The sequence below is a fragment of the Calidris pugnax genome, unplaced genomic scaffold (assembly GCF_001431845.1).
Source record: "Calidris pugnax isolate Ruff unplaced genomic scaffold, ASM143184v1 scaffold4, whole genome shotgun sequence".
NCBI lineage: Eukaryota > Metazoa > Chordata > Aves > Charadriiformes > Scolopacidae > Calidris > Calidris pugnax.
In genome coordinates this window covers 7,327,674-7,344,114 of record NW_015090781.1, presented here as the reverse complement: position 1 = coordinate 7,344,114, position 16,441 = coordinate 7,327,674, and the positions used below count along the sequence as shown (strand labels likewise).

General features: G+C 42.7%; 1 protein-coding gene across 2 annotated transcripts in view; it reads left to right on the top strand.

The window, feature by feature from the left end:
• Positions 1–7,220: 7,220 nt before the first annotated feature.
• The window catches only part of GPAM (glycerol-3-phosphate acyltransferase, mitochondrial), a 34,015-nt gene continuing 24,794 nt past the window's right edge, over positions 7,221–16,441 (top strand). For both annotated transcript variants that reach the window (XM_014959144.1, XM_014959135.1), the window contains exons 1-5: positions 7,221–7,342; positions 7,511–7,610; positions 9,015–9,145; positions 11,136–11,258; positions 14,219–14,292. In XM_014959144.1, the coding sequence (XP_014814630.1) occupies positions 9,044–9,145; positions 11,136–11,258; positions 14,219–14,292 (299 nt within the window). In that variant the 5' untranslated portion in view covers positions 7,221–7,342; positions 7,511–7,610; positions 9,015–9,043. The remainder of the gene's footprint in view (positions 7,343–7,510; positions 7,611–9,014; positions 9,146–11,135; positions 11,259–14,218; positions 14,293–16,441) is intronic.

Here is a 16,441-nt window from a genome sequence, read left to right as displayed (position 1 = left end):
ACTGTTGCTTCAAGAGGCTTCTCATCTTGCCTTTCAGCCTGACTTCTATCACCCATTATGCCAATTTTATTTTACCTGGACTACTGTGACACATGCTGATTTACCCATGCTGGTGCTCAAATTTGCCCAGTTTTTTTATGCTGGATGAAATGAGGTTTTTTTTGTAATTTGTGTCTTTCTTGTACCTGATTAGGTCCTAATGAAAGGCATCAATCATTTCTCTTCCCCAAAAGACCTGGCTCAAAACACCTCTGCCCTACAGCCGAGGCTGCTTTGCTGCAGGGAATGTGTAGTTTAATCTCCCAGTGCAGGTAAAGGTAAAACAAACAAGAACCCTCCAGAAACCACGGCTGCTTTACCCCTCCTATGGAGAGGACGAAAGGGGAAAGTGCAGCAAGAATAAACAAGGCATATATGATCCTGCATTACCCTAAACCTGAAAGAGCTGTGGGGTGACTCAGTCCTCAGCCCACAAACAGCTGGGTGAAACCACCCTGTCATGCTCTGCCCTGTATAATTTTCCTGAAGCCATGGTTGCTCATGTGTGAAATACCAAGCCAGTAATTTGCACTGTGCTTTTATAAAGGGGAAAAGCCAGAGCTGCAAAAACATCATCTCTTAGCATGAGGGGATATCCTTTTCAAGACCTCTACCATTCCAGGTAAATATCCTGGAATAATTAAGCAATTTAATAGTTTAGGCTATTTACATAAAAAAGATTTCTGCTCTCACAAAGATATAAGGTGCTTGGGAAAGTATGAGGTTATGCTTCAAACAGTTAAAAAAACAAAGTAGGATTTTATGTTGTGAGTTGAATATGTGTTATTTTATAACTGAAAAGTATTCTTTTGCTTAATTGGTATCGTTTTGCTCAAATGATCACTGATAGTTCATGAAATCTAGCACTGCAATACAATTGTTGGCTGAGTCTTTGCACATAAACAAGGATATTTTTCTGCAGTTCCCAGATCCAGGAGACACATAAGTGGGAGTGGGAAAAAATGCTTTTGTTTGGGAAACACACTGTGGGAAAATTTCTCAACATGATTTAAATGTCAGAATTGGAATGTAACAACTGGTGTAGCCAGATCAGTGCGGAGAGGAGGCCAAAGACAAAAAACCGCTTTTGTCAGGGTTCTCAGTTAATTTTGTAGTGCTGAAGCAAAATTTATTGTTTACTTTTTGTTGATTGTTCACAGATGAAATTTCAGCTACATGAAGTTCATTATATATATCTATGATAAACTCAAACCTGGAGACCTTGTATTTCTGTGAGACTGCCTTAAAAAAAAAAAAAAAAAATCTATAGATATCTATGGGAAGTTTTAGTTCCTGTTTACTTTTTGCAAAACCCAAATCAGCGAATTCATTTTGTTTGCCTGGGTAAATTGAGGTGGGGGGTGTTGCCCTTTGGAGTTGGCTCTCTGCTCACCTGCAGGAGATAACCAAATAGGAGACTGGAAAATATTGGGGTTGTAAAGCCTTCATTGGAATAGATGAAGGCAATCTGCCTCAGGATCATTGCCTCAGGTCAGAACAGATGCCTCGACACACTCCTAACCTTCTCAAGGTGTTTGCTAAAGATTGTCCTCAAAATTCTGAGAAAATTTCCCAACCAACAGGTCTTATGTCTTCCATGTCAAAGGCCTTAAGACTCTTCCAGTTGGCCCAAATGGCAGTGCCTTGATTAAGGTCCCAAACACCCGAAAATGAGGTGAGGGATGGGACGTCACGTCATTCAACACCTGGGTCATATCATCTGTTGCAAAGACTTTTGTGGTCTGGTGTTTGAGGAGCTGTCTCTGATCCCAACTTCCAATATCTACAGTGCTTTAAATTATAAGATATGGCAAGTCCTTCTGAAGCCAACAACTGCACAAGAGAGCACACCTGAGCAGTGAAAACCACCTCCTTTTGAGATACTGATGAAAGACTTGTCTAGCATCTCATAATAATTAGGGGTTGTGTTATTCTAGAACAATTTGCAATCCCTCGAGGATGAGTCACAGCAAATTTGATAAGATCACGATTTTGTGATTTTTTTTAAGGAGATGTCATTTTTTCAAAACGGTCCATACTGCCCTCAGCTCTCAAATTTCTCTATTTCTATTCCTTGGTTGTTTCTTTGGAGCGATAGAAAACAGCTCTAAATTCCTGGAGAGGGAACGGGATGAGAAGAAACTCTTCTGTCTGTCTTCTGCGGGGAGGTTGGCAATAAGTAAAAGTCCATTGGGCTTGACATAAAATAAAGTCATTAGTGAAACTTGAAATATCTGCAAACAAGAAACTAGATTTATCCTTTATATAATCAGAGTCCCCAACATATACTGATTTGTAGTGATTTCCAAATGGATATCTTTGAGGTATCCAACAATATTTAGGGCCTATATACAGTAAACTGGTTGTTTCATCTGTGTTATTTGTCAGATAAAATCATCCCTTAGATAAAATGTCAGCTTTGCAAATCCCCTCAAGAAACAAAAGCAGAGAACTGAAGTGAGCAAAACGTCCCCCTTACTCACAGCAGGCTTGGGGGAAGCTTGCATTGTTATGGCAGATAATTGCTGAAGGTCTCAGTGTGGGAGAATCTTGTTCCAAATTCTGTCATTCAGTATTCCTAAATTAAATATGCTGGCAAATTCCTTTGGATAGTTAAGATTTTCTGATTTGTACATCATACAAGGTTGCACGTATTTGCTTGATAGATAAATGGTGCTAAGTTTACAAGCTTAAAAGTTAATTTTACTGTTTTTAACCGAGTAGTGCTTTCTATTAGAACAAAAACCTTTTTTGTACTAATGTGAGTAATAAGTTCAGGGGAAAAACTGGGAGAAAATGGGCTGAAATGCCCTTATCTTTTCAAAATTACAGTAATAAATACGATATTTGAGTGAGAAGGAATTACAGAAACACGATGTGCTATCTTACATAGGAGATAGCCACTGTGCTCTTAATGAATTTTGCATTTGTTCTCAAGATAAGGGAGATGAAATAGAAGAAATTATTTGTCTGGAAAGGAGATATAAAGTACACCCGAACCATTTCTACGTACAGTCTTATCAGTCCATTTCAAGGCCACTTGCCACTCTCAGATGCTCTTAATACATCGTATACCAAAGGCAATACTGGAGTTCTACAACTGCCAAATTGCATATTCATTATTGTTCATAGTCATGGGAGGTCGAGTTCGGTCACCGCAAACAAAGAACCTTTGTCTGGATCTTTACTCCCTCCTCACGCAGTTTTTTGGTTTCCTCACTTTTGCAGCGCTCTCCCCGGGCTGAGAGTTTCTTTTTTAAAGAGGATGCTGTGTACCCTTTTGTAAGTGTGTCTCCCTGAGCGAGAGTGACATCATGGGAATGGCTGGAAGCGCGCTGGGGGCATGGACCTGGGGTAGAGGAGATGTAAAAAGAGGTCCCCCTCGTCCTTTCCCCCTCCTCCCCACAGCACCGTCTGGCAAACAGGTACTTTGTTGAACTCCGTTGGAAGCATCCTGAGGAGTTTAAACATAGGAAGGACTGGTCATTATTTAAAAAAATTAAAAAAGGACGCTCGTTCTCATTTGGAGGCTGCTATGGGCGATGTGGGCAGCAGCTTATTCACACAAAGCCAGGGTTCTGCGGGTTTGCCATCACATGCAAATTGCCTCCCTGGGCTCGTTGGCACAGCAAACACCTCGGTTTAAGGAGTTTAAAAAGATGGATTGCAAAACTGAGGCATTCTCCCGCTCCTACTGAGATCAGTGGCAGGACTCCCATCGACCTCAATGGAAGCTGGAGAGAGTCTCTCTTTTCTGGAAGCGAGACCCAGCGGCATTTGAGGCGGTATTTGAGCTTTTTGGAGCACACGCAGCTCTGAAAGTCTGTTCCTTTAGGGCATTCCAAAATTTTTCCCATTTGCTTGATTCCATGGCAACACATCACCACCACCAAGCTCTCAATACTGAAATGAGATTTTGCTACTAAAGCCTGAGGATTTATACCAAGAGTATCCTGTAAAAAGATCTTGCTGAGCTGCATCTTTTTCAGATGAGTGACAAAATTCCCTCTGGATTTATTTCACAGTAAGCCAAGAATTTACAAAGGTTAGAAAAACAAGAAAAATGCATTACAATCATACCAGAAATAACTTTTTTTTTTTATTACACAGAATCGCTATGTTTGAGTAAAACACTGTATCTATTTCCTTTTCTTTTCAAAAAAGTCTAGAGAATAGCCTCAGCAGTTTCCTCATAAATGATACTAAAATCAGAGTCTAGAGACTGCATAAAATTACGATAAAGCCACTGAGGCTTTTATTCTGATTTTTGTATTTCTTATATCACAGGAGTAACTATTTTGCAACCTGAAAAATATACCAGTGTAAAAGCATGCAAGGAAAAAACATGTCAAGAGATCCATATTAGATTCTGAATGTAAAATAGTTTTATGGAGGGAAGCAAAGCAGACAAGTTTGCTTTACACTCAGTCGTTGAGAGTTTGCTCTGTTCCACTAAAGCATGCTGAAAAACTGAGGGCAGTTTGATCCCCTATTTTTATGTGTCAAAGGAGAAAAAAAATCAAAGTGATTCATACCTAGAAAAGGTGAAGTTGTGCGTAAGCAATATCGATGGTCCTTTATAACGTAAAGTACCTACTAAGAAGTTCCCACATAACAATACAAATGCGGTGGAGCAATGAAATTATTAGCCAACACAATTAAGAATTTTAACTGCCTTATGTTTCATGCATTTTCTTAGGCTCTGGATGTAACCATTTATTGCCATTCCTGTGCAACCTGCTCTAGGTGGACCTGCGTTGGCAGAGGGGTTGGACTAAAGGATCTCCAAGACCAGGCTGGATGGGGCTTTGAGTATCCTGGTCTGGTGGGAGGTGTCCCTGCCCAGGGCAGGGGGGTTGGAACTTGATGATCTTTAAGGTCCCTTCCAACTTGAACCATTCTACGGTTCTATGATTCTATGATCTCCAGAGTTCCCTTCCAACCCCATATCGTTCTGTGATCTCTGCTAAATTCAGTTTTCACGTTACCCAGTTGTTGAGTCATCTCCCCCAGTGTGATTTCTGAGGCCAGTTTTGACACTTTAGCCACAGCTGTGGGTTCCCCCATTGTACACAGTTTCACTCATGCAGATGGACCCATCCTAGAAGCAATGATCCAGGCTTTATTGGGGCTTTGACTACTTTTGTGATCTGCTCTTTATGCAAAGAGAGCTACACAAACATACGTGATGTAACGCTGGATTTCACTTTTCTGAGTGGAGTTCAGAGTTTCCCCTTCTGATGCTTCCGACGCACCTAAGATGACCTCCACACAATCCTGAGTGTGGTATCAGAGACAGACGTCTCCTTCTCTGGCCTCTACAACTCCACCAGGTCAATGAGATGCTCGTTATGCCAGCGAAGCTGAGATGAGGCTGTAATAACTGAGATCACACAAATCTGACGGTAGCACTGTGACTCTCAAAACCCTTATTTTCTTTCCACACAGAAGGCCTCCTGGGCGAGGCTGTGATTAGTGAAGCGGTTACAGATCCCCTTAGCTGCAATACACCCAGATGAAAGCAGGACCTGCCCCCTATTTCCCGGCTCACCTTCAGTAAATCAACTCAAGAAAAAGTTGATATCAAGTCAAAAGGTTTGCTATAAAGCTGAAGAGTGATGGGCTTGTATTTCAGAAGAGGTTCTGGCTATGTTGCTTTTCCAAGACCAAAACTTGAAAGTGAGCGTTTGGCACCATTTTAACCCACTCTCCTTCACGAGAACTGACACACAGAATTGCTAATGAAATTTGAAATTCTTGACTCGGATGATGTGAAAACTGGGAGAATACTTCAGTATGTGAGCGTGCTGTAAGAAATACAATTAGAGATTGTCCTTTCTCTATAGAAAATGTGGCGCCCTAGGAAACAGGGCGTTGCTATACACTCTGCACAAGTGCCACACCAGGTATCATGCTGAAAAGCAAACTTTTATGAATTGCACATTTCACTAGATGACATCTTGTTGTATTTTTGTGATTTGAAAAAGCCGATGGCTTATATTCCAAACTCCACCTTGCAACAAAATAGGGTCTCTTTTCTTGCTAAACAGAGGAAAATTCAGATCCAAAATCTCTTCTGACCCATAAGCTGCAGAACACTCTTCATAAAGTGATATTCCCTGGCAGGCAGGCGGTTGTGGGAAGCAGGGAAACTCATGCAGGCTTGGTTGGCTTTTGTCTATCAGATCTCACGCATTTTCCTTCACTTGCGAAAAACATTTGTAATTCCTACTTAAGGAGTCTCTTTTGTAATAAATTCAAAGTGACGTCTAGAAGTGAGACCTCTAGAAGGAGAATAGCCCCTTGGGTTACTGACATTTGTAAGCGGGCTACTGCCACTCACATAAAATGATGTCACCTATTTTGTCACTTTATTCTAGTATTCCACTGTTTTAACTAACCACAAAGGCCTGGGCGTACGAAGGAGAAAGGCGGCGTTGGCCTTTCCACAGCTCTGCAACTCAACTCCAGCCACAGAGAGGCCGTCTTTAAATAGCCCAAGCTCGCCAAAGCCAAAAAATACTCTCAGCCCATGTTTGTTGATAATGCAGCAACCTCAATCAACATTTGCTTTTGCCCCCAGTGAAAAGGCAAACTGGCAGGGCCGCAAGGCCGGCCGGGCAGATCGATACCCGGTCCCGAATTTTCTGCCATTCTCCTCATTTCAGCAGCAGCTCGGGGCGGCTGCAACCCCGCCTCAAACGCCATTTTACACCCTTTCCCCCGGTGTTTTTCCCCTTTCTGGCAGCAGAACAACCGTTAGTCATCAGGGGGGGGGGGGGGGTTGTTTGGTGGTGGAAGCGGCGCCGTGAGGATGTCCCTGCCTCCGCGGTGGCCGCAGACGGTGCCACACGCCGCCCCTGAGGGGACGGGGCGGGAGGGCAGCGGCGGGGACCCGGGCCTGCAGCGAGGGCCTGAGGAGAGGGTTGTGTGTGGGGGGGTAAGGCGGCGGGCCCGCACCATGGCGACGGGCGCTCAGGAAATCGCGTCAGGCCCGGCGCCGGCGGGCGGGCGGGCAGCGGTGTGCGGGGTAGGGGCCGCCGGGCAGCGGGGAAGCCGGTTTTCGGCGAGGAGAGGGAACCGAATCCCGCGTCCCCGCGGTGCTGCCCCCGGCGGCGGGGCAGGGCAGGGCAGGGCCGGGCCAGGGGCTGCCGCGTGGCGGGAGGGGGCGGGCCGGGGCGTGTGGGGCTGCGCGGCGGCGGCGGCGGAGCGGGCGGCCCGGCGGCGCCGAGTGGCCTGTGAGGGGGAAGAGCGGCGGCGGCGGCGCTGAGGGGTTCCCCGCGGCTGCCGTGGAGCCGGGCAGGTGGGAGGGCTTCCTCCTCGGTCGTCCCCGCCGGTGGCTTTAGCGGGCCTCAGCGGTGGGCGCCCGCCCGCCCCCGGAGGACGGCCCCTTGGAGCGGCGCCGGCGGTGCCCCCCGGGAAGGCTCCGCAGCCGGTACCGGCGCTCAACCCCGGTGTTTTTTATTTATAGCAGATCGGGTGAGCCCGCGGGGTCCCCAGCCCCGGAGGATGGCGTGTCCCGGCAGGGAGACGGCGTGAGCGGGCGCTCGGGAGGGCAGGTTCTGTCAGAGGTACGTACCGGGGCGGCGTTGCCCGAGCAGGCTTTTAAATTCCCTATTTTTTTTTTTTTTTCTTTAAAGTTCATCTTTTCTGTGTGGCGGTGCAGCCAAGGTCACCTTGAGCACAATTGGAGGACGTGTTTCGCTTTCACCGTTTAGGTGTCTGTGAGCCTTTCTTGTGCATTTATTGGGTGCTTTAGATACTAATTTCCATGAGTACTAATTAAAAAAAAAATAAAAAGGCCAATTGAGCGTATGAGCCAGCAAAGAATAAAGGACAACCTATGCGCTTGGCGGTGTAAAGATGAGCATGTGCGTGGGTATAGGAGCTCCAACTCCAGTTTGTACTGGGAAGACTGGGCAGGGGGTGTCCCAGGAGGGGTCTGTGTCTGCTGGGAAGGAGGGTGAGAAAGATAAAACATTGGGCTGAAGTTTTGGGCCTTGTTCCTGCAGATTTTAGCGTTCGGGGTGGGAACCAGCCCCGTTCCTGAGGGCTCATAGCTTGGCTGTAATGTAAGTTTCTTTGCGGTGACAGATGGAAGAGGCGATATTGCTACTTTACAGCTTCTCTAGAGGAAAATGCTGGGATTCCTATTCCGATGGTTCCCCATAACAAAGCAGGTTAATTTCTGGTCTTTTGCAGATACACCATACAGCACTAAGTGGTTTTGCAGTGTTTAGCCTTCTTCCTTTTTTCCTTGGCCAAGGGAGAATTATTTACTGTGCTTGTTATATGAACTGTAAAACTTCTATTTTAAAATAACAGTGCAAGTTTAGACTTCTTTAGTGCTTTTAAATCTCACAAGCCCATGATGTCACTTAGGTGAGCAGCACCTTCAGATTTGGGGATGTGCTTTTGTATAGAGCACTCCCTCCTTCCAGGAGATTGCAAACTGGTTTGACTACAGCTGGATCAGATGCATAAAATATACCGTGAGATAGGATTGGGAGAGAACATTAATGAAATTTTTTTTTGTAGATAATAGGTGTCCTTGAGAAGCAAATGATGAAAGAGTGAGGTCATGTAGTGCAAGAGAATTGTAAACTTTTGAAAGTGGCTGAAATGTGTATCCTTGTGGCTGAATGGTTTACACCATGTGGTGAAGCACACTGCAAAGGCATAAAGGGACTATACTGTCCTGTAATGTGAAGAGCAGGGAGAGAAAAACATGCAGGTAGCTGATTGGTGGCTGTGTTTATGGAAAAAAATACGCTGGGTGCTTTTTTTTAAATCATATTAAAGTCATGCTGATTTCTGATTGCAATGAAACTTCTTCAGAACATAACTTTTACTGAAGGGTGCAAAAATACCAGTTTGCTAATTTATTGCTAAATACTCATCGCTGAAATTATGCATATGTATGTGTGTTTCTGTGTGTGTGTGTATATATATGTATGTATGTTATTATTTTGCAGCTTCTGATCTTCAGTTCAACTGGTGTGTCATGGATGAAACTGCTTTATCCCTTGGAACAATAGATGTTTCCTATTTGTCCACCTCAGCAGAGTGCAGTATAAGTAGATGTAAGCATTCCAGTGAAGAATGGGTAAGTAAAAATTGTGAATGTTATTGACTGTATTTGTCTTATTCTTTCCTCAAGTCACAGGTGGAGTTTTTTTTTTTATTATCATGTAGAATGATGATAAGGCATCACCTTTTTCATGTGTGATACAGTTTGGTTTTAATTTAACTTGAAATGTAAGGAGGAGCCAACGGTTTAGTGCTGTGCCAAAGACTAATGTTGCTAGAGAAGAAAAACCCTATCGATAGTCTTGCAGTCTTCTGGTGTGATGTTACTAGTCATTTTACACAGCAGTAAATGTGCAGAATCCCTTTCTGGAGTAGACTGAGATCAAACAGAAGACAAATAGAAGGCTCGCTGGTGTTCAGAAGGATGTAGTTTGAAATGCACAAGTGAAAAGGAGCGTGAAGCTAAGGATTCATGGTCATGTAGCCATTGTAGCTGGAACTTTTTATGCAATACAAGAGGCAGAGAAAATTTGGTGGATATAAATATGGAAGCTATTAAAAGCCTGTGTCCTCTCTTGAGTGAGTCTTGGGATTTGGAGGAGAGAAAGGGGGCAGTGAACAGGGAGGGGCTGGGTGGAGCAAAAAGAGCCACATGGGGACCAGGCTGGTACTGGTTGGTTTAGAAGCATAGATCAGGAGGAATTAGACGGTGCTGTGGAGAGGAGGAGTTTGAATTTGATACAGAGGAAGAGTTGGAGACATGGTCAGAGTTGAGGGAAAGGACAGATGTTCTGGCATAGCTAGATGTAAGTTACACGGGGCAGCAAGCTGTGGTTACCAGGAGATCTGTGAGAGAGTGGGATAAAGGCAGGTGAGACAAAAGAGAGAGGAAGGAGGTTTTGTAAGAAAGTGGTGGTGAACTCAGTCAGGGCTTGGAGGCAAGCAGAAGGAAGACACTATTCTTCCAAAGTTGGTTAAGTTTGGAATGAGCATTACAGAAGGTGATAGGGAAAGGACTGGGCCAGGCTTAGCATCTTGATGCTTGTTTATTTCAGATGGAAGACTTAGCCTTGGAGTAATTGCCAATTCATACTGCTTGCCAAGTGTGACATATGCACATTTTAGTTTTTAGGCATCTTCAGCATTTCTTTTGACTTTCTGGTTGTTTCTTACTGGGCTGGCATGGTAGCTGAGTATGGTGATTGGTATTTGTGATTTCCAACCCTTATGCTGGTTTAAGGTTTTGGGTCTACTCTGCTTCTCTTCCACTTGAATATTCTATTTTAAACAACATTGTGGTTTTGTTTCGGTTTGTTTCTGTAACTTTCCTTTCACTAGAAACTTAGAATATGCAGGAAATGGCAATCCAGTGCTCATTCTCAGGCAAGGTGTGACTCAGTAGACTTTATTGGGAACATTCAATATCTTTGTAAAAATGGTAGTTAAGTATATTTACATTATGTCCTAACCTACAGAATGTTCTGTGAAAGCAGTTACTTTGGATTTTTTCATTTTGTAATCTTCAAAAAGACAGCATAGCACTGGAGAAGGCACAGTGGTTACTTTTTCATATCACTTCACATGAAACTGCTGAATAAGAGCCTACAGAGTTAACGGAGTTAACATTTTGTGTACATTCAGTCTTCTTGCAATTTTACAGGGTGATGTCCAGTTAAAGCTTAAAATACGTTGCTCTCATTATAAACACCCTTGTATCGTTGAGAGTGTAATTTGCTGTTAATTTCTTCCGCTTTTCTCAGCTGTCAGTTTCCTTGCTGTTTCTTATTAGAGTTACTTATTTATAAATTTTGTGTGTCAGCAGATGCTGCAGTGCAAGATACGTAAGCACAGCACTGTGATTTGGCTTTTATTCTTTAAAATCACATCATCTGGAGATATAACTTATTTTAGAAAAATCTTGGAAAAAATTGTGTTAGTTTTATATAGTTTTGGGGGTTTAATATTTCTTTTTTTTTATATCTGGCAATCCCTCCTACTCAAAGATTTCACTTACCCAGTAAAATGTATATTTCTGGATATTTACGCAGTTGTCTTTTGTTCTGCAGGGCGAGTGTAACTCTAGGCCCACTCTCTTCCGATCCGCCACTTTAAAATGGAAAGAGACTCTGTTGAGCAGAAAAAGGCCGTTTGTGGGACGATGTTGCTACGTCTGCACTCCCCAGAGCCGGGTAAGAAGATTACAGACTGGATTATGTTTGACAATAACGCATAGTTGCAACGTAATGAAGTTTTGGTATTTTTCTTACTTTCAGAATTAAGGTCACAATGTTCTTATTTCATAAAGGAACGTAGTTTTTCACCTTTGTTTGTGGTTGTATTTTCTTTTTCGTGGAATTAATGGATGACACAGACCTATTGTGATGCTTTGTTTCCCACTTTTCAGTGCAGACTTACTCCTTGCACAAAACTCTCCAGCACTAGGAAATTGTGCGGAAAAAAAATTATCTGCTCTGCTAGATTAATAATGGGAATTAGGCATATATGAAAGTGTTAAGGCTTACTTTTAGGACACGTAATTCTCTATCCACAAAGTACAGTTTTGAAAATAAGCAATGTACTTGCCTTCAGACTTGAAGAGATCAATCCTGTGCTTGGGAAGACTGGTTGGTTTTCTACCCCTGGCTGGTTCCTGGCTTCTCAGCCCAGCCTGGGAAGGAGAGGTGCCAGTTAGGGTAAGGGGAATAGTTGTCTGCTGGGAACAGTGTCAAGGTGGTGGCTCTAGAGGGGTTGCGCAAGCTGATTTAAAATGTCAGCTTTATTGAACTGTATTGGGCAGGCTTTCCATAAGCTGAAGATGCAAAGTACTGATGGCATAATAGAGTTTGCAACCACTTCATCGTGTAATTTGACTATGAGTACACCACAGGCTTTAAATTGCACTCAGTTACACCTGCACTGAGCTCCAGGATTGGCTGGACCAGAGTAAGAATTTATTTCTTTGACTAAGGAAAAATTGTTATTTCACTCTATTCCTATGCCAGAATAGAAAATTGTAGCAATGGTGTACAAATGTAGGATAGAAATCCCAATGTGCTGTGACAGCCACGTGTGATATGGGCAACAAGACAAGCAGTTAGATAAACTGGAGCTACCGACAGACACTTCAGTATTTTGACACTTCCAGTGTTTTGACTTCTAAAAAGGTGTGTAGGAATCCTCAACTTAAGCCTTTATACATTTATTATTTAGGCTGTTACTCTCAATTTGGGGATTACGCTTTAGGAAATAAAATCTTGTTCTGTATTTTCTCCACTTAATAAGGAACTAATTACCTGTCCAGAGATCCCACTTAGGAAAGGGACATGACCTGATTAAGCCCTTTATTGCCTTCTACCACAAGAAGAAAATACTCCTTGCAGCAAATGATAACAAACCAGATCCTCCCATTAGACTCTAGATATTTCACTTTAGTTGAGCTGCTATTTTGTTAATTCTCTTAAGGAAAAGGGATGGTTGGGGGAGACAGAATTCCTTAAGTGTGTTGGTCAAACTAACACCTTCCGGTGCAGGGAGTGGGAAGTCTTGCTTCTCCCTCTTCTGTTCCTTCCTGCTCGCCTGGGGGCTGATCAAGTTCACTAACCAAGCAGAAAATTACCTGCTTTATTTATTCATTTAGCCTGGCTGTCTTAGTTTTCTACCTTGCCTGGACACAGCTGGCTCGTTAAGGGGTGTGATGGATGCTGGAGGTGGGGGATAGTGTTTAGTGGGAAAGGGTGGGATGTGGTGGTGGGAGTTGGGATTCTCTCACAGCGTATCCCTGCCTCCACGAATCAGCTCACTTGGTCTGACAGAATCTTGACATAGGATCAGGGAAAAGTTAAATAAGGAAAAGCTGACGTGTGACATTACAGCTGGAGGTTGAATTTCACAGAGGTTATAACCTAGCAGAGGACTGGAGTGAACTTGGGCATTCAGTAGTACTTAACTTTGTTGCTCGTTTTTTGGGAGACCAAGAACAAGTCATTTCACTTGTCTTTCCCAGAACATTTCATCTAACTTTAAGATCCTCAAAAAATTAACAGTGAATAGTCAAAGAAATTAATATTACCTTGAAGTTTCCTTTTAAGAGCCTAGAGCAACAATTTGTTGCTTGTATGTGCCGCTCGATTATGCTTTAACACGGGGCAGAAGACTGTGTGCTCCCACTGTAGCACATAATTTCTACTTGATTTTCAAATGACGTAGGACACTCATATATTTTAATTTGTGGCAAATGGTGTGTCCTGAACAAAACACAAGCAAATGAGACTCTTATCTGACTCCCATTGCAAAATCAGTAGTGAGGCTGTTCTGCAGTCATGCTGTTGCTGGCAACCATCTTTCTCCTTCACTGTCCTCTTTTTGCCTCCCTTGATGTGCATAGTCCCAGTGGTTTTAGCATTCATTTACTGTTGGCGTGGTACCAGTTTTATAATTAAATATTATTTAGGCAGAAAGAACTAGCCTCTTGGTCAAGGTACTTGCTTGGAATACGGAAGATTAAAGTTTAAGTCTTCCTGCCAGAGAATATTTGTTTATGCAAAGTGGAACGGCTCCCAGACTCATCCCCTAGTGGTTAATAGCCTGGCATGCAGAGTTTATACCAGGGATGTATGAGGCTGGATGGAATTTGTTGTGCAGGCTGAGCAGGGGTGTGTAGATTTGCCACCTCACCATGGATGGGTGTCCTGACCCTTGGGCTGCCCTTACGTGATGCCCGATCTGGATGTCACAGACTGAGCGTCAAAAGGCTCATGATTATACTAATGTTGAATGTGGCTTAACAAAGCTCTGTCTCAAAGATGAGTTCTGTATTATGACAAGTCCTGGTTTATATTACATCAGAATACGATAAATTATTCTGGCTTGAAGAATATGAGCAATATAACCATTTCTGTGTGCAGTAAAGCCTAGAGAATACTTTCAAAGTATTGGAGATAGGAATAACAGCTTTGTGAATTTCATTCTCCTTTCAGAATAGTTAGTGTGTACTTCATAAGCAAGTTCAGCACTTTTCTGCTTTGGCTTTTATTCATAATAGAGATGAAAACCACTGTATTATCTTAAATGTTACGATGAATGCAAAGACATAACTGTTCTTACATAACGAAATAATCCACCAATCTTTTTTTTTTTCTTGGTTTTATAGGATAACTTGTTCAATGCTAGTATTCCTTCTTTGGGTCTGCGAAATGTCATATATATCAATGAAACACATACAAGGTAATGTAGCAAATGTTTTCTTTTCCTTTTAAAATTTGATGTTTTCTAATCTCCTGGCAGGGAAATCTCTAGGATAGTCTGGACTGAGTGAATATGTATCTCTGCCCTAAAATGCAGGGGTTCTGTGATTCTAAATGCAGGAATTGATGCTGACTTCAGGAGAGTAACGTACTTGTTCAATCCGGCTGTGTGTATTTGGGAGCTGGGCAAAGTCCCTTGGGGTTATAAGGAAGGAGACTAAGGGTCAAACTTGTTTCACCAAAAACAGAGAATGTTTAATTCCTTTCTCCTTGAGTGCAAATGGCAGCTTCCATAGCATAATGCCGAGAGGAGCTGTTTTATTCCCATGCTTAAGAATGGCTTCGGGCTGCATTTTAATTTACTGAGCAGATCAGCCTCACAATTTGGGCATTGACTATTATCACTAATGACAATTAAATCTGAACATGTCTTGCTAGACTGTCTCTCCTTTGCCCCAGTGGCAGAGTGCAGCTCCTGAAGAATGGTATAAATGACCTAAAAGTGATGATGTATCGTTGTGCTGTTGGAAATACATCTTGTGTTCCGCGATGAAGACGCTGGAAGTACACAAAAATCTTTATTCTGTTCTTTGGAAAGTTAATAATGCTTGCTAAGGTCTTTACAGTAATCATTAGCATAAGCAGATCCTGCAGTGTTTGTTGTAGAGTCAGAGCAAACAAAGAGAGGCCAGCAGCCCGAAAGAAAGGAGCCAAAGTGGCTGAGGGGAAGAAAGGCAGCATTGTGCTGTGCTTGAGAGCGAGGAAGCTAATGTTAGAGGTTGTTCTTTCTTCAATTTGAATTAATTATGGGTTTTTTTGTGGTTTAGAATACAGAAAAAATAACAGAAATATGGTTTAATTTTATTTTTTTTTAAATTTGTTTCAAAAATCTAATGCTTGAATGGTTTTGAATGGTCAGAGTTACTTAAATTAGAAATATAAGGGCAACAAAATATGGGTTAATGAATTTTTCTGAAATAAAACACCTTTAGCTCAGAATGTCATTATAGTCTGAAAATTGACAATTTTAATGAAGTTCTGAGGTCCCATGGGGTTACGTAGTCACAGTTTCTTGGCCCTAGAAAGCAAGAGTGATGCTCTTTAACTGTTAGCGTAGTGTGCCTGTATTGAGACATTACCACAGCCTTTTTTTGAGCTGTGAATGTGTCATTTTTATAATGTATCTTGACTGGGTCTATTCTGTGTGGTTTTTGTCTTCTGTCATTGGTACACAATTAGAAAACAGATTTTTCTAATTATATCACGCCATATCTAAGCTGTAAAATGAACGTAGAAGCCTTTATACCTTGACAGAGCCCTGCAATAACTGTATGCTGGTTTGATATGTTTGTAGTTACCAAAATTCTTGTCAGAAAGAAGCGTATCTCCTTAAGTTTGCTTTTTAGAAAAATCGATAAAGCTCTCAAACTCTGATGCGAAAGGGAAAATGGAAAAGCAATTAAAACAGAGTCACCAGCCTACTTCCCTGACAGCACAAAAAGGCAAAATTCTATCCTTCGAGACGGTCTGAATATTTGTATAACTGTTCCTTGTCAGGCTGTACTGATGGTTGTGCGTGTGCACTCATCTTAATTACAGCACCACCAGTGGCCCGTGCGCTCGGCTGGTTTGGCCTTTTACACTCTAAAAGTTCCATCTCATCTTTCCTAAGGGGTTTTAACACATGTATAAATTCACTGAAATGTGGTAGGGAGGTTTAGCAGCCAACACTGGTGACAAGCAGGAGTGAGTCCCTGGCAGCACTCCAGCATGGAAACCCAACATGAGTATTGTCACCCATGGTTTGGTTTGGGACATTGGCTGGAGGATCAGCGATGCATCGTGCCAGCAGTCCTCAGGACAAAGTTTTTACATAATACTCAGTGCTCCGTTCTTAGGAATGGCCAGAATTTAATTTCTTCTTCCAGCTGTTAGTTCTGCCTCATCACCATCAGCGCTGCTGTCGGGGGCTCCCAGCTCTGTATGATTTGTGGGGTGACCCACAGGAGTGGTGGCTTGTCCATTCCTGGCCTGGTGAGTGATGGTGGTGAGGAGAGAAAATAATAATGAATATTCACTGCTGGGGGCTGGATTTTATCCCTTCTGTGAGATTAGGAAAACTGCTCAAA